Below are 24,983 nucleotides of genomic sequence, written 5' to 3' on the forward strand. Positions count from 1 at the left end.
ACTCCTTGCTCCACGAGCCGGTCCAATTCCTCGTCTATGCGGGGTTTCAGGGCGAACGGGACCCGGCGGGCCTTGTGTCTGATGGGTCGTACAGCGGGGTCTAGCTGTAGGGCAATGGGGGGTCCTGTATATCGTCCCAATGCCCCATCGAAAACCCCTGGAAACTCTTTGCATATGGCGTCCACGTCCACTTGTAAGCTAGTGCGGTTCACCCCGGTAACGGCTAGCCCCAGAGGTCCAAACCATGCCAGTCCCAGTAAGCTAACGTAGGGGCCCTTAACTACCAGCAAGTCCAATTGTTGCTTTCGCCCTCGATATGGCACCCTGAAGGTCCCCACCCCCATAGTAGGGACCTTACGTTTCTGGAAGTCCCGGAGGGTGAATGGGGCCGGCCTTAGTTTGGGACCCCCATTAGGGCACAGTTCCCTTAATGTTCGGGCCGAGATTATGGATAGAGTTGAACCCGTGTCCAGCTCCATGCGGCATGGGGCTCCCTCTATCTGTACCTCTATATAAATTTTCTCTGTGCTGGGATGGGGCAACTGGAATACCTGGTAGTCCGTGATCTCCGTTGAGTTGCCTTGGTGCATGGTGCCGTGTGACCTGGGGCTCCTGGGTCGGTCATCTGATGCTTGTCGACGGGTGAGTCGAGCCCGACACACCCGGGCGATGTGTCCCAATTTTCTGCACTGCCTGCACTCTGCGTTGCGGAAACGACAGGTCCTCCTCTCGTGGTTCTCCCCGCAGCTTGCACAGTTCCCTCCTTCTCGTCGAGGCTGCTGTGGTGTGTGTGCTGCTTGAGTGCGCCGCTGTACTCGGTGTACTTCCTCCCTGTCAGATTCGGATTCGTCGGTGAGGTCTTCGTGGTAGACCCTCGGTTGGGATGGCGGGGCCGGTCGTGCCTCTTGCGTTGACCTCTCGGCGGCTTCGGTTGCCAGGGCTTCCTCCAGAGCAATCTGGAACGTGAGGTCTTTTTTGGCGTAGAGGCGTCGTTGCAACATCTCGTCCCTCAGGCCACCGACGAGGCGGTCACGAAGCATGTTCTCCAATTCTGAGAAGTTGCATAACCGGGCGGCTTGGCGGAGGGAGGTCACAAACCCAGTTATGGTTTCCCCCGGGGCTTGCCGCTTTGCGTAGAAGGCATTTCGGCAAGCTACCACCGAGGGCTGTGGTGAGAAGTGCTCCTTCAGCCGTTCCATTATTGTTTTGTAAGAGACGGTAGCGACATCTCTAGGTGCAAGGAGAGCCCGGGCGATTTCAAACGTCTCCTCTCCACAGACGCTGAAGAATGTCGCCCTCTTCATGGCATCGTTGGTGACTTCTTTCGCTTGCAGGAGGAAGTTGAAACGGGCGGCGTACCCTTCCCAGTCTCCTGATGCTGGTTTGAATGGCGAGAAGCTGCTGTCGGTTGCCATTCTGGGTTCCTTGGGTCCTGGAGCTGAAGCCTGGATGCACGGTGCGATGCAGCGGTGCAGCAGGTGGCGGTGCTGCGGTGCAGTGCGTGGTGGCGGTCAGCTCAGCAGGATCCCACCTTCGTCGCCAGTGAAATATACTCGGAGTCGAGAGTGAATTTCATGCTCTTTATTCAGCTCATAGTCATCAAGGAGGAGAAGAGAAGACGAATGGCTCTTTTCCCAAAACCATCTGCTTATATACATTATTTACACAATGGGCCTTGCGTGATTGGCTACTTCAGGGCTACACCTGTGGGCCAATTATATTGTGGATTGACTTCTGCCTGCAGCCTGATTGGCTGCTCCTACAGGCCAATCAGGTAGCAGATTCACTTCTGCCAGCCGCCTGATTGGCTGCTCCAGCAGGCCAATCAGGTTGCGGATTCACTTCCACCTGGAGTTGGATTGGGTAGCTCCCGCTGATTCTGAATCCTATTGTTCTAGGATTCAGCTCAGTACATAACAGGATGGATTATTACAGACAGCTTCTACTGGAAGCCTGGTGGCTCACCTCAAGGCAACCCTGAGTCAACATTTGAGTTGCGGTTTTTTTAAGGTGTCTTCATATATTGAAGAATGACGCAAACGATTTAGGACCTACCTCTTCTTGATGTTTATAGTTCCTATTATTACTCCCCCATATACTGCATTTTTTGGGAGCAATTGGATTTTGAAGTTTGAGGCATTGAATAGCTATAAGCCTTGCAGTTCAGTTGTATGTTGATGTTATTCGAATTTTTCCACGGGTTGCTGAGTTCTTTTTACCTTCTGCACAGCAAGGACAGAACAATGGTGTTGGAGAGCTTTAAACAGCTTTTACAAACTTCTTAAATAACAGTCTATGGAGGGGAAAGGGTGAAACTGAAGTTGAGTTTTCCTAGGAATTACTGCAATGCAGCGCCTGACAGCATTTTACAAGGGTCGGGGGCCCTTAGCCTAATTTAGGTTCCCCAGCCCTGCTATAGGAGAAAGCTTCAGAGTGTGGATGGGGAAGAAATTTGATTCAGTTCACATTTATAAACAATTTACCTAATCTGCACTTTCTAAAACAATATGCTAATCAAAATGCAGACCCTCCAAAATTTGCACTTCTCCAAATTTTGTAATGCAATTTTCCAGTGAAGTATTGTGTACAAAAATGCAAACATTAGGGTAACATGCACATAAATTGCACGTATTTGTGAAACTAGCATACAGAAATGCAACTGGCTGGGATTCCAGGCATCTCTTAAAGACTTTATTCTATTTTTGCAGAATGGCAAAGATTCAATCGTAGTTTCTGGATAGAAGAGAAGGAAACTATTACAGAATATTATGTGGAGAAATACAATTCAAAACAATGTCTACATCTGATAGTTTTTCTCAATGCCAAGCCCAAAAACAAACTGAAAAATTATTGTGGTGGGGGGAAATATTTCAAGTACGTAGAAGACAAAGCAGGAAATTGTGAAACAAAACCAGTCCAAACTGAGAAATGTATATTAAATGCAAAGGAAAATCTTTGCCTTAAAAAAATAGATTGTAATTTCCCCCCATTAGGTCATCCTAAATAGTTTTCTGGGCTTATTGTATTTGCCACACTGAATAGCTGAGCCTTGTCTCTTTACAATCTCATCATCATCATCCGGTCAAACCCAACCCCAAGGACCCTGCAAAATTCTCAGTGCTTAAAGAAAACTTATAAGAGCTTGGCTGACAGTTGGCTTACATTCTAGGATCCAATTTGTGCACATTTAAATTTTTAGTCACTGTACTAAATGTCACTGGAAATGCAGTTAGGCTTTTAATATGAGAGGCCCTGGATGAGGCAGTAGTTAAGGGAATTGAATTAGACTGCAGCTTCCAAAGCCACATGTATTTGAGTCCTGAAGATATATTGTCTATGCTTTAACTGACTAATGAGATCAAAAGAAGAAAATACTGCATTTTAGACTCCATATCGCTTCCCTTGTGCACTGGACTAAGCAACATTTGATTGGATATTTTCACAATTGGCCATTTTTAATCTTTCCTTGAAAGCAGGAGGGCAGCCTTGGTTATGTACAATTTCATGTTCTCCCTTCCGTGAGCAATGAGAAATTCATGGCAACCTTTATAGGTTATGTTTCCTTTCTGTCCGTTACACAGTTGGAGCTGGCATTGCAGATGTGCAGAAGCAAGCACACTAGTCTCAAAGCACTGTTAGCCTAGCAACCTGAAATCTTGAACAAGGTCCACAGCCTGATCTAAACTGCTGCTCTTCACTTCTCCTTGTGTATCCTCTCTCAAGTACCGGTAAAGCTGGTTTCATTCCTAGCAGGAGAGTGTGACTCACATTTCAGGAGTTCAAAGCAACCAAATGCCCATCAGTCCTCTCTCAGTGACTGGCCATACTAAGTGCAAGGTAAAGAGCATCATTCAAAACACCACTATAGCATGCAATTTCTTTCACTCCTCCAACTTAATAAGGAAATATAAGTTTCCACCTGCACTTTTTTTACAACACTAGCTGGCCCGGCCAAGCATTGCTGTGGCTCATCCCCGTGATTGGCCCCACCCTGTCCCAACCCATGACCTTTTCTGCCCCCTCCTCCCCCCACCCAGGAGAGCCCCCACCTCTACTTGGCTTAGTCTGCAAAGTCGAGCCGAGATGTTGTGGAGAGGAAAGCTTTCCTACCTGCAGTACCAGTGTAGCCACCACTAGAGGCCACTGTTGTGCAACTTCTCCTGTACTCCAGGATCCTCCCAGTGGGTTTTACCTGCTTTACCTGCCGTAGGTGTGACATCTGTCTACACAACTGGTATGCAAACCCTCGGATATTTGCATGTCCAAATTTCAACGAAATCAATCAAGCGGTTGTGGAGAAAGATCATAAAACGCAAACATGGACCTTTTACATTTATATATAGAGAGATTGCTGCCAAACAACGGCAATATATATCTGCCTATGTAGCACATTATAAGAAGGGTGGCCAGATGACAATGAGGACAGGACTCCTTCCCCTTCAAGAGGACACAGAGGAAGAGGGAATCCCAGCAGGTGCAACTTGCATGACAAGGCACACTTTCTGAAATTCTATAGGAGCTCTGTCCTCTTTTGTATCTAGTCACCCTAAAGAGAAATTGTAGAAGCATGTTCTTCAATGAGATGGAAGGCAGGGCTGCAGGTTGTCATGAACCTGTGAGCAAGTATCTCTGGGTGGGGCCCCTCAGACAAAGCAACCCCCTCCTTGACACAGGTGACTACAAAGCACAGATAGGAAAGCGTGAGGGGACAGGACAGGAGCAGACAGCATGCTAGGCTTTGTGGTCTCAGTGCATGAACCTTGTTGACTGAGAGTTCAGTCACAGTGCTATTCTATGATCACACACACCCAAGGCAAGTTTGTAAATGACAGGTCTTGTTTGCAATTGTGAAAGTGAATAGGCTGCTTGAATAAACACAGAGGAAGCACTGCCTTGCTATGCTTTAAGGCAGGCATCCCCAAACTGCAGCCCTCCAGATGTTTTGGCCTACAACTCCCATGATCCCAGTGGTCGGGGAAGATGGGAATTGTAGTCCAAAACATCTGCAGGGCCGAAGTTTGGGGGTGCCTGCTTTAAGATGTGTGCTCTCCCTCTCCCTGGATTGATCAGGCTTGATGCTGGAATCACTACGGTAGAGTCAGGGAACAGGTTCTCCTCTCCTGGATTAGCAGCTAAACCTTTTTCAGCCAGAGGCTTCCCTCATGGGCAGCTTGACTGATCTGCAACCATAAAAAAAACCACCTCTCAATCTCATGAGAAGCCTTCCTGTCAGTATTGGGTGGGTTCAGGGGCAAAATGGGGGGAGCAAGAGATGTGACTCATCCCTTTGTACAATAAGTTGCATTCCAGCCATATAAAAGCCACATAGGCTGGCCTCCCTCCACACCCACCTTGACTGTCCATGTGAAAAAGAAGACAGAGAGGACAACAGTAGGGCTGTGCCACACTTCTCTGCCAAGTTTACTTGGCATCAGAGAGAAGTGGGTGAACATTCAAGAGCCAGAGGAAGGTGGAGTGAAACTACTAGGATTTCGGTTGAACTCTGGCAAGGGTACTCCCCTCTTTGGATTACAGCTCTGTGTCTGATCTCCTCTTCAAAAAGAAAGAAAGAGACTTCCAAGTAGATGAGATTATGCAAAACCATAGTTTGTGGGTTCACCAACTTCTATACTTATCAGACCATGTCTATCCTGACCTTGGCATACATTGCATTATCCAATTTTATCTTGACAACGTTATCCTGCCTCTGAAGAAAGTTGGGGTTAAGCGACAGTGACTAGCCAAGCGTCATCCAGGCTAAGTTCAGGGCATTATTTCCCCTCACGTGTTTTCCATTCCACCTCCCATTTGTCTGCCTTTGCTGCTGCTGCTGTCTTGGTGCTGTACTTCTGCTGCAGACTGGCCCACTGGCTGTTTCGCTTCATGCACCGTATGTGCTTTTGAAGTTGAACAGCATGTGTGCTGTGAAAAGCACAATTGCCAGAGAGTCATTTAGAGGCATGGAAGGAATCTATAGTGTCTTTGAAAGTCTTTTCATCTTACACAGGGCTCATAAAGTCAGCGTTTAGTGCTCCCAGAAGCATTTTGAAAAAGCAAAAGTGGCATTGCCCATGCCTATACGATAATTAATAATATGTCTTTAAGTGCCAGGATAGGCAGGCAATCTGTTCTGGCTGAGAGGATCTCACTATTTTAAGAGCCTGAACTGCTATCCTCTAGCCAGCGCACACAGTTCCAATAACCTTTGCAAACCATTAACTATTGGCAGGCTTTGTTAATCATTTGCTCTTCTGCTTTCCTTAACAAAGGCTGCCTAGAGTTTTCCCATGGGTGCACAAACTCTTGACCGACACCTTGAAATTTCAGCAGGGAAGAAGGTGAAGAATCAACAAGCCTAGAAGGAAGCAAAAATGGGGCAGAGTTGCATGTGATAAACTAGACCAGGGACCAAGAGCAGATGGAGAGAAGTAGCAGTAGATCTGATACATCAACAATGCAGAGATAAAGAATCCAAAGCATATAACATTGCCATGCACAGAATTATTACATTAGTATACAGGAAATATATGTATGTGGTTGCGGGGGCACCATGAGAGGAGCTAAGGGCCCCGCCAAAATTTTCAAGGAGGGGACCAGGAGGACCCCTCAATATTCTGCAGCCTGCATCGAGCCTCTCCACAGCTGTGGCAGGCCTCATGTGGCATCACATGTGGGCATCGTGCACATGACATCACACGCATGAGCTGGGCATCCCCAAAGTGGGGCAGAACCCGCCGCCTGTGCGTGGCTGATTCTTATTTATTCAGTAAGTATTATTTATTTAAAAAAATATTAAAACAATTATAATTTATTAAGAAATATTACTCATCAGCCCATGAATATTTATCAGTTTATTTTATTGCTTCAGAACATCCAATGTGGCTGCTCCCCTTTGCCATGCATGTTAATTTCATTATGCCACATTTTAACACCATGCCCATTTGAAGCACATGGCTTCCCCCAAAGAATCCTGGGAGTTGTCATTTGTTAAGGGTGGCTGGGAATTGTAGCTCCATGAGGGATAAACTGCACTTCCCAGAATTCTTTGGGCGAAGCCATGTGCTTTTCAATGCACTTGCACTTCTGCTCTGGATTTTAAAAGGAACAAGTGGGCGCCTCAAGATAATGTTTCAGTGTGGATGCTACTCTTTGGGGTTCAAGATAACCAAGTAGACCTTAATCCAATATCTTCTCTTCCACCCTCACCCCAACCCACCGCTTGCTCTTCCCCTCTCCCCACAGTGAGGAAGCATTCTGTTTCCAGTGAAGAGCCTCCGTCCTCCCTGGGCTGCTTCTTGCTTTCAGGCCAGTTGCTCAAAAGCAAGAGACAAGACTGTTTTTCACACACCCCAGCCATGTGTAATTGTGTTGATCTTACATCCTCATATCTGATGCTGAGGTCTACCTTTACATTCTGATTCTGGACCTACCAAAATAAAATTGCCTTCTGTTGGGTTTTCACCCTGATAAATGCTGGGTTTTCCTATTTGGTCCCCTGCTGGGATTCAGTTGCCCCTGCCCAGATATTTTTTCAAGGACTGAGCACCCTACTGTATTGAGAAAATGCTCCTCATACAGTGGTGAATGGTGTATTAGGGGAGGGGAGTGAGCAGTTGGTTAAGCAGACGAGACCAAGAGGGGGTCCAACGGTCAAGGAGGGGCTTGTCCATCCAGGAAGGGAGCCCATCTAGGAGAAGGGAAACTGATCCTAAACTTCCTTGGGAGAAGAAAAGGCGAAGGTGCAAAGCCTACACGAATCCAGAGTGGTGCCACTAAGGTGGTTGGATGGCACCTGGTGTGCCTCCTTCGGGCAACTCCTGCAGCCAAACACTCCATTGTCTAATGCAGCGGTCAGAAAACTTTTTCAACTGTCCCTCAGACCATATGGGGGGCCGGACTATGTTTGGGGGGGGGAATGAATGAATTCCTATGACCCACAAATAACCCAGAGATGCATTTTAAATAAAAGCACACATTCTACTCCTGTAAAAACATTCCTGGACCGTCCGCGGGCCGGATTCAGAAGGCGATTGGGCTGGATCCAGCCCCCAGGCCTTAGTTTGCCTGGGCATGGTCTGTTGAGACAGACGGATGGCAACCATCCTGCTCCTCATACAAGCATGCTTTCCTGCAGGGTCCAAACAACATTGCTGCCCATGTTCCTTCACCAACTCCCATTGAATCCAGATTAACCCTTTCTGGGAGAAATTCAGTGAGTTGTTTTTTTAAAAACAAAAACAAAAAAACAGTTGCCAACAACTCACTGCAATATTTTGCCAACTCATTTGCAAATTAAGTTCCTGTCCGGAAGACCCACATCCCTTTCATGAGAGCATCAGGCTCTTTCCACAAGTATCAACAAATGTTGCTTAAGCATCCAAAGCCATGGTTGCCCAACTCATCTTGAAATAAGTGCTGGGCCATTTCAACCAACATTTTCCCATTAATTTCACCATGAGATTACTAAAAGCAATTAAAAATACTTCACCACAGTAAAAGAAACATGGTGCTCAGCCATTGTTTGAGGCAGTCCATGAGAGTATCCTCTCTTCCAGCCTCATTTATTTTGTAAGATCCTCCTTTTGCCCAATAAGCCTTTAGCATTCTTTTAAAGTCACAGTCACAATTCTGGGCTTCTCTTTAACTAAACATATGGTCATGTGGATCCCACCCCCCAAGATCAGGCCCCTGTTTGTGGCAAAACCTTCAAGAGCTTCTCTCAGATAGCAGATATGGATCCAGAGCTCAAGGGCCTCTTCCCTACTAACCTCAGCTTAAGTATGGAACGGCCAACAAGCCACAAATGTCCCCCCACATCCACTGAAATGAAAGAGAGGGAGAAGAGTGGAATTTTAAAGCCCTTGATTATAGCTCTTATTTAACTATCCACAAGGCCCTGGGAGTGGGCCAGTAATTCTGTTCCCAGGAATGGTTTCCACTGAGGACATTTTCCAGCCTGCACCTGGACACTCTGCAACATCATGTGCTTTGCAGAAGTCCCTCCCCCAACCCACTCCCTTCACCCTTTGAAGACCATTTTGCAGAACAGCAGAGGTTTTTTGGCTGCAGTCTCCGACCACCACCTGTGGGCAGTTTTAATAGGCACCAACCTGGTTTCAAACTAAACACACACAGAGACTTTCCAATGTTAAACAATCATTTTCAGAGAGACCTTTTTTCCTCCTAAAGTTAAACACATTTAACGGTACTGTAACTTTACTTTAACATCAAATATGATGTTTCTTGGAGAGGGTGAGGCAGAGTTCACTGGGTTTTGGAGAGGAAGATTGCCAGTGTACTGTAAATACTAGACATAGGCGTCACTTTTTTAAAAACCCAAAGGAAGTTTTTATTTTAATTTTGAAACACAAAACAGTGCATGGTCAAAAACTGATTAGACAGTCCAAGGGCCAAAAATACACCAGAGATTGGCCCTTCCAACATTTTCTTTTTTAATTGCTGCCAATTGGAATGGAGATGTCCATGGAGCAAACAACAGCCTCTAAAAGGGGAGGGGACATTTTGATAAGGAAACCAGGGTAGGGGAAGAAAGGCCCTTCCTTCTTTTAATGAAATGCGGTTGCATTTCATTAAAAATGTAAAACATCAGGAGATCTGCACTTATCCTGCACTTTCTGCATGTGCTGCAGTGTGACTTTTAGTCGTTTCTTAAGGACATCATAAGAATAAGGAATAGTGGCCTCATGTTAAACTCCCAAGTAGACAAGTGGTCACATCAGATGAACCAGACCAAAATCATCTGCTAGTGTCCTTCCCAGATAGTTTGCCTCAGGGAAGAAACTATTGATTAAAGAGACATGCTCCTCTTAGTTATGATGAACCACTTCCTGGCTGCATCGCCCAAAAGAATCTTGCATGATCAACCATGTTATACCCAAGTTTACAAAAGGATATTGGATTCAGCCTCAGAAGCAAGTCCTGGGAGTCCATTGTCATGCTTGTGAAGCTGCCTGCTGCCGGCCGCCCCATACATTTGAAGCACATTCAGTGCACATGACTTCTTCCTCAAAGAGTGCTGGGATCTGTAGTTTCCCCCTCACAGAGCTACAACTCCCAGCACCCTTAACAAACTATGGTTCCCAGGATTCTTTGGGGACAAATTGGTAATGCAAGCTGCCTTTCAGAGAAACTTCTCCGCTGTTGTGGAGCAGCCCATTGGGGAACATCTGATAAGCTACTCATGAGTAGGAAATCCTAACATGCAACTCCAGGACTCCCCCAAACACACTTTGAAAACATCTATACCCATTTTAACTGCATTAGTTTCCCGTTTTTGTTTGTGTGGTTTGTTTTAATCAGGCATCCCCAAACTGCGGCCCTCCAGATGTTTTGGCCTACAACTCCCATGATCCCTAGCTAACAGGACCAGTGGTCGGGGATGATGGGAATCGTAGTCCAAAACATCTGGAGGGCCGAAGTTTGGGGATGCCTGGTTTAATCATGGGGAAATGCTTGCCTTGAACAAGGCTGGAGCATAAGGAGCTGCCTTGTACTGAATCACACCAGCAGTCCATCCAGCTCAATATTGTCTACACTGACCGGCAGCATCTCTGCAGGGTTTCAGGCAATATCCTCTCCCAGCCCTACCTGGACATGCCATGGATGGAGCCTGGGATGGTTTGCAAGCCAAGCTTCAGCCCTTCCCCATAAATGCTGGTTCTGGTTCTGTCTCATTTTGGGGTGAAGCATCTCATTTTTCTGCAGAATGGTGGGGTAGGGAGGGGGGCTTCTAATGATAGCCTAAAGGTAAAGGTAAAGGGACCCCTGACCATTAGGTCCAGTCATGACCGACTCTGGGGTTGCGGCACTCATCTTGCTTTCTTGGCCAAGGGAGCCGGCGTTTGTCTGCAGTTTTTCCAGGTCATGTGGCCAGCATGACAAAGCGGCTTCTGGCAAACCAGAGCAGCACACGGAAACACCGTTTACCTTCCCGCTGTAGCGGTACCTGTTTATCTACTTGCACTTTGAGGTGCTTTCAAAATGCTAGGTTGGCATGAGCTGGGACCGAGCAACAGGAGCTCACCCCATCGCGAGGATTCAAACCACCGACCTTCTGATCGGCAAGCCCAAGAGGCTCAGTGGTTTAACCCACTAGCAAGCAGAATATTTTGTTTCCCCGCCAGCTTTAGCTGTGCCATGTGGGCAACTGCAGAGCACATGGGGGGGGGAGAGCTCAGCAGTCTTTGTTGTACTGAAAGCAAGACAGGTCCTTGGTAACTATTCCAAGCATCTGGAGTTTTATCTGGAGGGAGGGAATTTGCATGCCAAAGGGTCACAAGGTATTATATACTCTCTGTTCCTTCCTTCCCACTTCTCCAATCCCCTCTTCTGCACACAGGAACTGGAAGCTTTCACAAGGCAAACATCTGGCATGTTTTGAATTCCAGTGTCCCTGCAACAGAGAGGGGAGAAACTTGTTCTTATCTTTGTTGTTTGGACCTCTCCTCTCATTGTGGCAAATTGCTTAGGGCAAACCCAAAATAATGTTGTGGCTAAACTTGTGAGTTGAAAGGTACAAACGGCTTCATCTCCAATCACCCCAACATTGGCTGCATTCATGGGGGCTGAAATCTCACTGTTATCTTTGGAGCCTCTCCGAAAGCATTCATCTCAGAAGTGTGCATGCACACAAAAGCTCATACCAATGACAAACTTAGTTGGTCTCTAAGGTGCTACTGGAAGGAATTGTTGTATTTTTTATTTTGTTTCGACTATGTCAGACCATAGCTGCCAAGTCCCAGTTAGAAAAATACAGGATTAGCAGCACCGGCACCGGAAGTTGCTTCCACGCATGTCCAAACATGCGTAGAAGCAACTTCCTGTGCCAGCGCTGCCCGATTTCCGGTGCCCAGACATGGACAGAGTGGCACCGGAAGAAATCTGGGGGAATTACGGGATATTTCGCCATTCAGGATGACTGCGGGAAACGGCTTTAAAAATGGGGGTTTCCCAGGGGAAACGGGAGACTTGGCAGCTATGCGTCAGACCAACACGGCTACCTACCTGTATCTCAGAAACCTGATTGTTTACAATGGTGTCAGGGATTACCTTAATCAGTGACAGAGATAAAAGAGAAGGGCACGTTTCAGTTTCCCATATTTTTGGTTTCATGCTTGGCGAGACTGCTGGAAGTGTGGGAAACATTACTCCCTTACTAGGGAGCAAGCCCCCTTGAACTCAGTAGGATTTAATTCTGAATAGATATGCCTAGGATTGCACTGTTAAGTCTCTTTGGGAATGTGGAGAGCCAGGGCAGGCTGAAGTCACCTGTGAGTGTGGACCGTGAATGTTTCATGAGTGTGCCTTAGCAAATAAGACAATAGCCTTCTGGAATGCTAAGAATGTGTACCTTTTCCTCAAGGGCAGACAGTCATTTTGGCATTTTGCTGACTCAGTGGCCAGCAAAGCAGGATGTACAGTTTCAGTTGCATTCTTGTTGTCATTCACTAACTTTACAGTTGCTCAAGCAAGTGGATTCTTTCATTTGTCATTCATTATCAAAGGGTTAAATAATCCAGAACAGTGGAGGGGACAGGGTAAGAACAGCTTGTGTGTCAGGACCAGTTATTCAGTTTTGCTCCTTTTGTCTTTTGGCAAATGATTTTGGCTTAGCCCACTTAGGAATCTACATTCCAAAGGCTTATCTGAGTTTCTTCACTGAAAACAGCAAGGTGGTCTTTGAAGAAGATCTTTGTCATTGCCTGTTTCTTACAGGGTAGGATTTGTGCCACCTACAGTGTATTAAAATAAATGTGGAAGCAATTACTTTGGTAGCTTTTCAGAATACCTGTAATCCCATGATCACCCAGGCATTCCTATGATCTATGAAAAATGTTTCAGCATAAAATAAGGAGACCAAAATCTTATCTAGTCCAGCATCCTGTTTCTCACAGAGGCCAACCAGATGTCTGTGGCAGCACTTATAAGCCCCAAGGCTAAAACTATAAATTAATTCGTTATTTGCATGTAATCAAAGTTAAAATTGGAAAGCTCTGTTTGACAGGATGGCCAGTACATTGCTCTCTAAACTATCCCTGCTGCAAAGAAACTAGATAGAAAGATAAACAGATTGATTGATTTGAACAATGACCACAATCCAGGAAGATTTGTCTGTATTCAGAAAAGGTTTTGCAGACATTCACCTCTCTATAGCACACACATATGCATGCTGGAGGAAGGGCATAAGAGCCTTATGATGATTCCTTTCTATTGGGATTTGTAAGCTGTTTATAGAGATTTCTGTTGAAATAGGAAGCCATATATATATTAAATAAATACCCAGTTGCAGCTGACCTGCATTGTGGAAGCATTGCCAAAGAAATCCTTGACAGCACAGTATGGCCTGCAGTAAAAGTGAAGCTCAGTCCATCCTTGTTTTCCATGTGCTCTTAACAGGTGATCAGCCAAATCTACCATTGCCAATTGTCACCTTTATCCCACCAAGGAGATTCACAGCATAAGCAAGATTTCTGTGTGCATATTAATTTGCTGGGTCGGGAAAGGAGAGCATAAATGTAGCAGTGTGCTGTGCATTCCAATTCATTCCCAGTTCTGGTGCAGCTAATCATGCACTATTTATATATACGTATATATATTTGAAAAAGTGACTGGAGAAAGTATGGACGCTGTTGGCCTCTGGCAAGGGGGATTTTCTGTTATGTTCATGTGTGCCAAGGAAAATGTATCTTGAGTCTATTTTCCAAACAACATGGATCCAATCCAATCAAAATTAAGCATCATTAATTTCAGTGTACTTCACTTTCTTTTAAATCAAATGGTTGGTTTCAACTTCCTATTGAAATCATTGTTAACACACCTTCGAGATGCAGAGGCATATTTGCACATTTCCCTCTCGCACACAGAAGAGGGGAGGGGGTTTGCAAAGCTGGTCTTGGAGGGAGCGGCTTCTGCATGGAGCCCCTTGAACCGTTTAGCCTGCTCCTCTCTCTCAGGAAGACTGCTGGCACCTGGATAAATGTCCGAACAGAGTCCAGCTGCTCTGCTGGCCAGATCTATGACTTGCTGGAATGTATGAATGATTTCTGAAGCATGCACTCCTCGGGTTAAAGCAGGAAAAAGGGGGAGGCAGGAACTGCCTGATTGCAGCAAGATTATTCTGGTCAGTCTTCACCCTGGAGTACTGTGTCCAGTTCTGGGCACCACAGTTCAAGAAGGCTACTGAAAAGCTGGAACGTGTCCAGAGGAGGGCAACCAAAATGGTCAAAGGCCTCGAAACGATGCCTTATGAGGAACGGCTTAGGGAGCTGGGTATGTTTAGCCTGGAGAAGAGAAGGTTAAGGGGTGATATGATAGCCATGTTCAAATATATAAAAGGATGTCATACAGAGGAGGGAGAAAGGTTGTTTTCTGCTGCTCCAGAGAAGCGGACACAGAGCTACAAGAAAGAAGATATCACCTAAACATTAGGAAGAACTTCCTGACAGTAAGAGCTGTTCGGCAGTGGAATTTGCTGCCAAGGAGTGTGGTGGAGTCTCCTTCTTTGGAGGTCTTTAATCAGAGGAATGCTTTGATGGTGTTTCCTGCTTGGCAGGGGGTTGGACTGGATGGCCCTTGTGGTCGCTTTCCAACTCTATGATTCTATGATTCCGTTGTGCAATTCTGCGCTAGCAATCCGTGCTGCCCAACTTCTTCTCCCGGGGGCGGGGAGAGGAAGGCAAGACTTAAGACTCCCTTGTGAACTGCTGCTGCCTGCAAGGAATTAGGGTCGCGGGAGCGTCCGCCCTCAGCAGCGGCCGCGGGCCTTTCGGAGCTGCAGGCAGCGGCTCTTGCGCCTTGGCGGCCAGGCAGCGCGAGTCCCGCGGGAGAAGGGCCATTGAGGCGCCTTCGCCGCCCCCCCTCCTCCCTCCCCCCCCGCCTGACTGCTTGCCCGGGAGGCGGGAGAGGGAGAGAGAGCGGACAAAGGGAAGCCACTTGGGCAAGGCAGGGCCGCCTCGCTCGCTCGCTCGCTCGCTCCGTGGAGCTGGGCGCCCATGGCGTGGCCGGCAGCCCCGCCCGCCCTTCCTCGCGCCCCGCGCAGCCCGTGAAGTGGCGCGGCGAGCGGCCGCCTGGGGCCGGGGAGGAAGCCCGTCGGGGCGCGGAGTTGGACGGAGGAGGAGGAGGAGGCGGAGGAGGAGCCGAGGCGCCCGCCGGACGCTGCCTCGCTCACCGCCACTTCTTTCCCTTCTCTCTCCCTCCAGATCTTCCAGTGGAGGCAGCTGGAGAACCTGTACTTCCGAGAGAAGAAGTTTTCCGTGGAAGTGCACGACCCTCGCAGGTAAGAGCCAGGTGGGAAGAGCTCTCTCCGAGTGGATAAAGGGCCCGGGGCTGGGCGTGGGACTCGGCTCAGACGGTCGAGGCTGGGTGCTTCTCGGAGCTGCTCCCGCCGCCCTGTGCCTGCTAGCAGCCCCTTCGCCCAGCACCTCCCGAAAGGCCCCGATCTATAGTTACGCAGGGTTTCAGTATTTCCACATTAGACACAATAGGCTCTAGATTAGAAATGTGGGAAGCAACAGTTGCCTGGCAGGTATATTTTAATTATCTATTTTACATTATGGCTTAGGTGCTGGTTCTTCAGCATATTAATTTGGGACACAGTTCACCAAAGTTCACCAAGAAAGACAGTTTCCTCTGTAATCTTGAGTGAGTAAATGTAAAGAGCTCAGCAGTTTCAGTTTCAGTTGCACAAGGGAAGTTCCAGGTTGACTGTTGCTCTTGTGATTAGCATTAAAAATGAGTGATAGCCCTGCAAACAGCTGATCTGTATACATAATTGGCAACTTCATTAATTTTACCACTTGCCATCTTCTAGGATCAGACCTTTGGAAAGTGAGCTTTATATACCACAAACATCATATACATTGTAGAAACTTTCTGTTCTGAAACTGTTAGTCTACTCTAGTTGCATGTTTACACTGAAATAGTCATCGAGCTGAATGAAAAAACCAAACACCTAACATCCATCCATCTATAGAACACTATTACTACTAATTTATGTTATGCTTGGGACCAGTTTACCTATGAGATCACCTTCACTGCACAGATGCCACATAATACCTGCACCTCATTTAGTGTGGCAGCAGTGACACTTTGGAACTCCCTGCCTATTGATATCAGGAGGAGCCTTCACTGTATTCTTTTCAGCGCTTCTTATTTAGACACTGCTATCCAGATGTTTAGAAAGTTTGTAGGAGTTTTAATTTGTTTTAGCTTGTTCTGTTGTGGTTTTAACTTTTTGTGTGTTTTTAATTATGGTTGTGGTTTTTTAATGACAGTTTAATGTTTTATCTTTTTTTGTAAACCACTTTGATTTTTTCCCTACAATCTTGCAGTAAATACGTTTTATGAAATAAATGAATGAATGAACGAATTATTCTATCAATTTATGTACAGTGAGATGATCAAAACCCTGCTTTGTGCCTAATGAAAAAATATCTGTATCTCCTAAATCTGCCTGCTCTTTGATCAGCTGAAATGCAGGACCCTAGAAAAATGTAAGCTGTGCCATTGGGTTCTAGATTCATATATCAAATAGTATAATTCAAAAAGAAGAAATTCTAGTTCTTAGCGCTGCAAAGATAGGCTTGAGGGTGTGTGCTTAAGTTACTGCTAGAATTGTTGAGTTAGAAGGTCCTATAGTCCAGTCCCCTGCAATGCAATGCAGTAATCTTTTTGCCCAATGTGGGGCTCAAACCCATGACCCTGAGATTATGAGTCTCACGCTCCACTGATGGAGCTACTCAAGTTCAATATCCTGTTTCCGGTAAGAGGCAACCTCAAGTCACCTAGAGTTCGCAAGCAGCAGGGCACAAAGATAAAATTCATTGCCTGTTGCTGGTATGGGCACTAGGGGTATACTGCCTCTCAACATGGAGGTTCCATTTAGCTAGCAGACCCACTGGTAGCCCTGCTCTCCATCATGATACTGTGATCCTATGAGAAATCGCAGTGTCCCATAGGCAAAGAAGCGTGGTGCGTGTTTGTGTATGTGCCAACGAAGTGCTGTCTTTGTGTGCAGAGTTTCGAGGTGCAGCCAAGGTCCAGCACTCTTTTGCACATACAGCAACAGTTACGTCTGGGGGGAATAAGTTATACCACTGTTTTGGCATAAGAAGCGACTGTATACCTTGGCAGGTGCTAACCAAAATACGGTATTATTCAAATTATCTTGCCAGCATGTCTGGCTCCTGGGCCCCTTTTTCACACTGTCTGGTTCTTCCATTTTCCTGTCTTATCCACCCTTCCTATAACCTCTACTTTACCGTTTTTAATTTATATATACAGTATATTAATTTTTCCATGTCTCCTGTGTCTTAATGTTTATTTTTCTGGAAAACTCAAATTCCATTCCATTTAATGGTCCAGTTTGGTGCAGGGAGTAAAGCTGGAACCATCCCAAATGTAACAGTTGTCAAGCCACATCTGGGGTGGCAATTTAATTGCTGAATATTGGGGGAGGGGTTCCCCATCCCTACAATAGTTACTGGCTTAATTTCAACTTCATTTTGTCAACTGCCTTTTCCTTCATGGTATTAGTTACAGGTAGGTAACCGTGTTGGTCTGATGTAGTCAAAACAAAAAATAAAAAAATTCCTTCCAGTAGCACCTTAGAGACCAACTAAGTTTGTCATAGGTATGAGCTTTCGTGTGCATGCACACTTCTTCAGATACGTATCTGAAGAAGGTATCTGAAGAAGTGTGCATGCACACGAAAGTTCATACCTATGACAAACTTAGTTGGTCTCTAAGGTGCTACTGGAAGGAATTTTTTTATTTTTTGTTTTTCCTTCATGGTAACTCTTCCCATCTGGAAAACAGAAACAAAATTAGAAATAATTCCAAGCTTTTACAAGTTAGAGCCGCAATCCTAAACTAATTTATAAGGGTGTCAGTCCTATTGAACACATATTGGGATTTATTTCTGAGTAAAAATGCTTAAGATTGCTGTTGAATTTACATTCAGATAAAATTAAAGTTTAGCTAAGTGGGCAACAAGATAGTCTAAATTCCAACTTTCCTAGAAGCCCACCCCTTTCCCCATGTGACTCTCCCACTTATTGTAGAGAGTTTCCATGTAGGCACTATTAATTTTATGTTTATTATTTATTAAATTTCTATGCCACCCCTCATCTGAGGACCACAGGGCAGTTTACAATATAAAAACACAAAAATACATAACATAGTAAGAAACAAAAACAACAACCCCATCACACTCACAGTTTAAAAGACCATAGAGTGTGTAATTAGCCAGAGGCCTGGGAGAAGAGGACTGTTTTTCCTTCATGGTTAAAGATATGTAACGAAGGCGCCAGTTGAGCCTCCCTGGGGAGAGCATACGGTACTACAAGCAGGGAGCCACCACAGAAAAGGCCTGTTCTCATGTTGCCACCCTATGAACCTCTCATGGAGGGGGCACACAAAGAAGGGCCTCAGATGGCAATTGCAGGGTCTGGGTCAGTTCATATGGGGAGAGGCGGTCCTAGTTACAACCAGGAACAGGTTGTGATGGCATGGAAAACTCTACAGACTGGGCATATGGAATGATTTTTCAGTCTTATTTTTATCATAAAGTATTCAATATACAGAACAATACCATCATTATAATAAAAAAGTATAAAAACAGTAGAAGAAAAAAATTGTCCAGTAGCACCTTAGAGACCAACTAAGTTTGTTCTGGGTATAAGCCTTCGTGAAGAACATGAACATACTTTGTTGGTCTCTAAGGTGCTACTGGACAATTTTTTATTTATTTATTTATTTCGACTAAGCAACAAGGCCAGGCAACAATCAGCCCTAAATGAGTTGAGAAAGGCATGTTGACAGAGCCATGCCTCCCCGTATGAGCCGACCTGTTCATAGAGAACTGCTGGAGAAGCTCATGTGCTTTGGAACTCTGTATCTGTCTGAAAAAACAGGGCAGAGGCATATGAAAACATCGAATTGACATTCTGTATTACAGAAGCAAATCATTTTTACATGGTTATCCCATCAATGCAGAGTCATATGAATCGTGTCTGTTGATAACAATACCTAATACACTATTGACGTCTAATGAATGCTAAATAGCAGAAAAATCAGCCCCGGGGGCAACTTGAATTGAAGAGCACAGAAAGCACTATGCCCCCCAAACTCCATCTCAAATTTCTGAGAGATAAAGATATCTGGCTCTTTTAAAAGCAGAGCCTCTATTGGCATTTAAAAAAATATTGTGAGTGCCTAATGACATCAATGCTGAGCTCTGGCTTTGGTGCTCAGGCAGGTGGGGAGGAGGTTTAGTTCAGTTTTCATGCTTGCTCATTGAGGTTCAATGAGACTTACCTCTGTGTAGACAAAGTTAATATTGCAGCCTAAATTACACTCATCCCTGGTGCGGCGTATTGTTTCAGTTGCTCAGAGATCCCCATACCTATCCCCTTAATGGTTTCCTGCAAAATGATTGAATACAGAATTTTTGGAGGTGGGGGGGGAGAGGCTGCCCTTCTCTTTTCAAGTTACAAGTGAATTGTTTGTTCTTTTCCTGCTCTCCCAGGGCATCTGTGACTAGAAGGACCTTCGGACACAGTGGCATTGCTGTGCACACGTGGTATGCCTGTCCTGCCTTGATAAAGTCCATCTGGGCTATGGCCATTAGCCAGCACCAATTCTACTTGGACAGAAAGCAGAGCAAAGTAAGATTTTTTTAATTTTTATTACATTCACGAACAGGTGTTACATAAATGAAAGTATATGTGCCAAATACAATCAGAAATCAAAATATATGTAGAAGTCTGGACACAACACCACTCCAGTAGCACAGCAGACTTCTGCACATGCCCTGGAACTTCCTCCCCCACATCCTCAAAATCAGCTCCAGACCCTGCAGATCAGATTTTTGGGGCAAGCGGGGCAAGGAGAGGAAACGAAAGTCCCATTGCATGAGGAAATCCTGGTTGGACAGCATTCGGTGCAACCCAATATTAGTAGCTCTACCAATAAAGAAGCAAAAGGTTTCAATAGAAGGCTGTATCTTTCTTATAAAATGATGATTCCAGTAATTTACAAACGAGGGCCATCTTTTCTTGATATCCAAAGCAACCATTTGATAACTAGGTCAGTTTCACCAATGAATTTAAGAAGAACTTGGTGGGTCAGACCAACAGCCTATCTAGTCAGCGGCGGAGCATGTCTCCACGCCACCCGGGGTGGGTCAGTGTGCATGTCTGCATGCACACACCAGGGGCAGCGTGAGGGGCAGAGGACAAAGGGAGCCCCCCCCCCCCCCGCCCAGCCCCTGCTGCCATGGGAGCGACACCAGCCGGGAGGGGCATGGCTGTTGTATCCTCCTGGCACGAGGCTGGGATCGAAGAGCACACAGTTGGTGCATTCCCACACCGTGCCAATACCTTACTTGAATTCTAGTTCCAAAGAAATATATCAAAAGGCAGTTCTTACAAATACATCTACGCTCTGCATTAAGTCTTGTAGCAAATGGCCCTGCAACTTCCCTTCATGCTGAGACATGCATAAGAGACCTCTAAATACTATGAACTCTTCCACCTTTGCTCATGTGAAAATTTACAGGGCACTGGGACTTTCTGAGTGAAGGCCCCCAAGTGCAAAATTCTTGCTGCATTAACTTCTTCCCAATACTGAGAACCATTTCTGGTCATGCAAGTCTTTAGAAACAATATATCCATATGGACTTGCACAGATTCTCCTTAGATAATTTTTTCTTAAGGACTTTCTTCAGCTTTATGGTGCATTTTTTTACAGTGGGTATTGCTTACATGTTCTGGGTTCATTTCAAATAACAGAAGATAAGTTCTGCAGCCAGGGATCCTAATAATGTAGGCAGTACCTTAAATCGGGGTGGGGAACCTACAGGCCTGGTGAACAAATGTGGCCCTTGGAGCAATTCCCAGGCCGCGCCTGCCATTCTGAAGGGATATCCCTCCATGGACCTGTTTTGCCACTTGCAAGCGAAAGGTTGCTCATGAGGGAAGTAGCCCTTGGTCTGAAAATGCCCCCCCCCTGCCTTAAATGTATTATCCATCTGCAGGGACAGCCATCACAAGAAGGGAGAGAGAGGACCATTCCTAATGTTGAAAATCATTTCTGCTAAACAGGCAGCCCTGTTTAGGGAGGCTTTTAATGTTCAATAGATTACTGTGTTTTATTTTTCTGTTGGAAACCGCCCAGAGTGGCTGGGGAAACCCAGCCAGATAGGTGGGGTATAAATAATAAATTATTATTATTATTATTATTATTATTATTATTATTATTATCTGAAATTAGGATTGGTATTTTTAACCTGGTAGGTTATGGGGAGTCCAGCCATTTATGAGCATCGTTGCACACAAGTTGAAAGCATGCCCACCTGTGTGTGTACAGACAACATGGACAGGAGCTGCCACCTCAGATGACATTATTGCCTGAAGGTGTGTGCAGTTGCAAAGCACGAGGTATCAAAGCTCCCTCTGGAAGGCTGCCTGTGTACACAGCCTCAGTTGCTCCTCCTTCCTAGTAGCCCTTGGACCTTAACAACCAAATAGATATCTCTCGTATTGCCCTCCTGATCCTCATCACTTGTCAGCCTGACAACTAGGGAGGATCTTTTTGATACGATTCTGGATCTTTCTGCCCACCTGTACCTTAGTGACTAGTTGCAGCCTGATCATGTCCTGAGATTATCTAAGAAAGTCTTTTGGGAAATTCAGGCAGGTTTTGCTTCAGATCTCCAGAAGTCTGCACCCTGTACCCTCTACTTTGGGGTACTTCAGGATGGTGCTATATTCAGGGGTACCTCGGGGAGAAAGATAATATCTGGATGGAATGTTTTTGGGGGGATGGGGTCCCCTCTGCCACACCAAAACAAAGCTTCCTCCTGCCCCAGTGATTGCATCATATCCTTTTAAAATACAGCCCTGTGGTTGTGTTAAGAATAAATTTCATTTATGGTTTGGACTGATCTTTTTTAATAATATCCACGTGCTCAATGAAGTCTCTAGGAAATCTGCACTCTTTTCCGCAGGTGTAACAGTCAAGCGTCACTCAGCCTTCCCAGGCCAATCCTGTGCTTGTGTTAGGAGTGGGGCCCCAATGAGTAGCTGTTCGTTTGTTTTGTTTGTTTGGTGCTGCTCCTTCCTGATTCTGGACAAAAGATTTTAAGGTCCTGAAACACATTGGAGTAGTTCCTGTTTAGAATATTTTTTTATCAATGATCAGAGCTGTAATTTAGATAAGGGACTTCTAAAAGCTTCTGACTACCGTATATTCCGGCATATAAGACGACTGGGTGTATAAGACGACCCCCAACTTTTCCAGTTAAAATATAGAGTTTGGGATATACTCGCCGTATAAGAAATACGACCCGGCGTATAAGACGACCCCCAACTTTTGAGAAGATTTTCCTGGGTTAAAAAGTAGTCTTATACGCAGGAATATACAGTAATTAGATGGTGCTCCTATGGTGGCCTCTTTATGGATTTAGAAGGCTGTATTGCACACACAAGCAGAGCCTTAAATTATTTCTGTTGGTACAAGGGAAGAAATAAAAAAGGAGTTCTAGGCTCAGGACTTAAAGCATCATGGGGTCTACTTCATTCATTATGTTTTAGGAGCATAGCTAAGATGTGTTTAGTGTGCAGCTACAATATAAATTTATGGCTATAACCAATAAATATTTGTATCATATGGGATCACATGTTAGAAAACCAGGTTTGCCTCTGTCAACACAAGAAATACAGGATAAACTAGAACAGTGTTTCTCAACCAGTGTGCCTCCAGATGTTTTGGGACTACAACTCCCATCATTCCTGACCACTGGTCTTGCTAGCTAGGGATGATGGGAGTTGTAGTCCCAAAACATCTGGCGGCACACTGGTTGAGAAACACTGAACTAGAAAACACTCAAATACCCTGGTTAGCACAACACCAACTACATGCCCTCTTAAACAATCCAGCAGTAAAATCAGGCCCCTGACAACCTCCGAAAACCTCCTCCTAACGACAAAGAGACACGGCAAAGGGATGGTATCTGCAAAATATAAAATACTACTCCAAAATCCCACGAGCCCCCTAGACACAATCAAAAGACAATGGGAAGACGACATAGGCTACGAGATTAATCCCACTCAATGGACCAAAATGTGGTCTAAACCCCCCTTTAAATCCATATCAACAAACACAACACAAGGGGGGTCTGGGCATGGAACCCCTGCATGAAATGGTGGCTGCTTTATCTTTTGAGTCCTTTTTGCTGCAGTGATCTACCCCCTCAAAGTTGTTGAGTTCTTTTTATGGGCTGCAGGGCTAAAATGTTTAGCTTTTATTCTTCTCTTTTTCTTTTTCTTGGAGGTGAAATAAATTACCTGCTAAAGGGAGGGGAAGGGGTCGAAAGCTCGGCGGAGCGGAAAGGTTTTATTGTTTGTTATTGTATGGTTGTATGTTGTGAAAGTAAGAAAATAAAAAAAAATATTATTTTAAAAAGTTTAGCTTATATAGGGGAGCCAAAGTTATTGGGCTTCTTTGGGGGGAGCCAGTGATCTACCACAGATGTCCAGTTCACGATCTACCTGTTGGACGTGCCTGCTGTAAGGAAAATAAAAGTGCAAAAAGAGAAAAGAATCAAAAGCATGGAGGAAAGTGTATCCATTCTCCTGCAAGTTAAAGCCACAGGGATGTCAAGAGTGCAGCCAACTCTGTATATTCAGAAGTTTTCTAACATTTCAGGGCTTGATGATATTTCTGAATGGCTGTGGTACTAAAATGTCTGGCAACGGATTGTTCAAACTTTTCCTTTCTTCACAATTGCTAACTTATGAAACTAGTTCTAAGGGCTATACGCGATGTTTAGTAAATGTTACAGTTATAACACGAGGAGGTGCTGCTTTTTAAAAAGTTTGTAGGTTCTTTTGAGGTAGTTTTCGTTGTTGTTACAGATGTGTTTGATTATGAGGAGCAAACTGCAGACGCTATTTTTCTTTATGTCTCTTGGGTGGCAGTGTAAGTAAAAGTGAGCATCAGGGAGTTTGTTGTACAGATTTAACTGTATTGTTTTGGTGGATAAAAGGAATGCCCAGGAATGGGCTGCATACATGTTTCATTATTGTGCTATAGTGGCAAATTTGGTTATTGGACGGATAGAGTTGGCACAGTCCTTGGGTTGCTCCCAGTTTGTGTCTCGGTTTGCAAACTTCATCTCGGTCTAAGAATGGAATCCGAACGGTGGAAGGGCACCGGCGGTTGGAGGCCTCACTAGGGAAAGCGCGGCTCAGTTTAAGAACAGTTTCAGTTTAGGAACGGACGTCTGGAATGGATTAAGTTCATAAACCGAGGTACTACTGTACAAAGATGAAATCAATGACTAAGTCATAAGTTGTCTCTGAGGAATGCCTTGCTCACATTTGTCCATAAATGCAGGGGAATTTGCCTTTAGCTCCCCCATGCTTTGTAGGACCCCCTGCATGTGAGAACTCATGATGAAAGGAGCCTCACTCTGGAGTCTGCTGCTTAAAAATTGCTTTACAGTCTGTTGATCTGTGACAAGTACAGCATTATCATCAAACTGATGCTACTTAGTCCAGGATGTAATCTTAAATAGAATTTCAATAATACTGAAATCTCTTTAATTTTTAGTCACATTTTAAAATTTAATTTTTTTAGTAACTTAACTTTAAATTTTAAAGTAACCCCATCATATGACATATCATAGTAAAGCTCATGACGTTCTGAAAAAATCGGTATTTTTAGTTTTGAAATATCTCAATTCTGGGCTGGGCTTATAAGGTTTTTGTGTAGACCGGCAAGGCCAAAATTATCTTTTTTTAAGAACTCAATCCGTCATAACTTAAAAACGGGATGAGATTAAAAAAAGATTTAAACTTAGTTTTGATCATTCAAACAAGTGTACAAAATATTAAGAAAATTGGATGACATGAGGTAAAAAAAATTGGATCACTTGATATGGAATGACTTTCTACTTCTGC

General features: G+C 45.0%; 1 protein-coding gene across 9 annotated transcripts in view; it reads left to right on the top strand.

Moving 5' to 3' along the window:
- The window catches only part of FRMD4A (FERM domain containing 4A), a 413,482-nt gene that overhangs the window by 341,018 nt on the left and 47,481 nt on the right, over window positions 1-24,983 (top strand). For all 9 annotated transcript variants that reach the window (XM_060279477.1, XM_035127381.2, XM_035127379.2 and 6 more), the window contains exons 12-13: window positions 15,219-15,295; window positions 19,547-19,685. In XM_060279477.1, the coding sequence (XP_060135460.1) occupies window positions 15,219-15,295; window positions 19,547-19,685 (216 nt within the window). The remainder of the gene's footprint in view (window positions 1-15,218; window positions 15,296-19,546; window positions 19,686-24,983) is intronic.

This window comes from Zootoca vivipara, chromosome 10 (genome assembly GCF_963506605.1).
Source record: "Zootoca vivipara chromosome 10, rZooViv1.1, whole genome shotgun sequence".
In the NCBI taxonomy this organism is placed as follows: domain Eukaryota; kingdom Metazoa; phylum Chordata; class Lepidosauria; order Squamata; family Lacertidae; genus Zootoca; species Zootoca vivipara.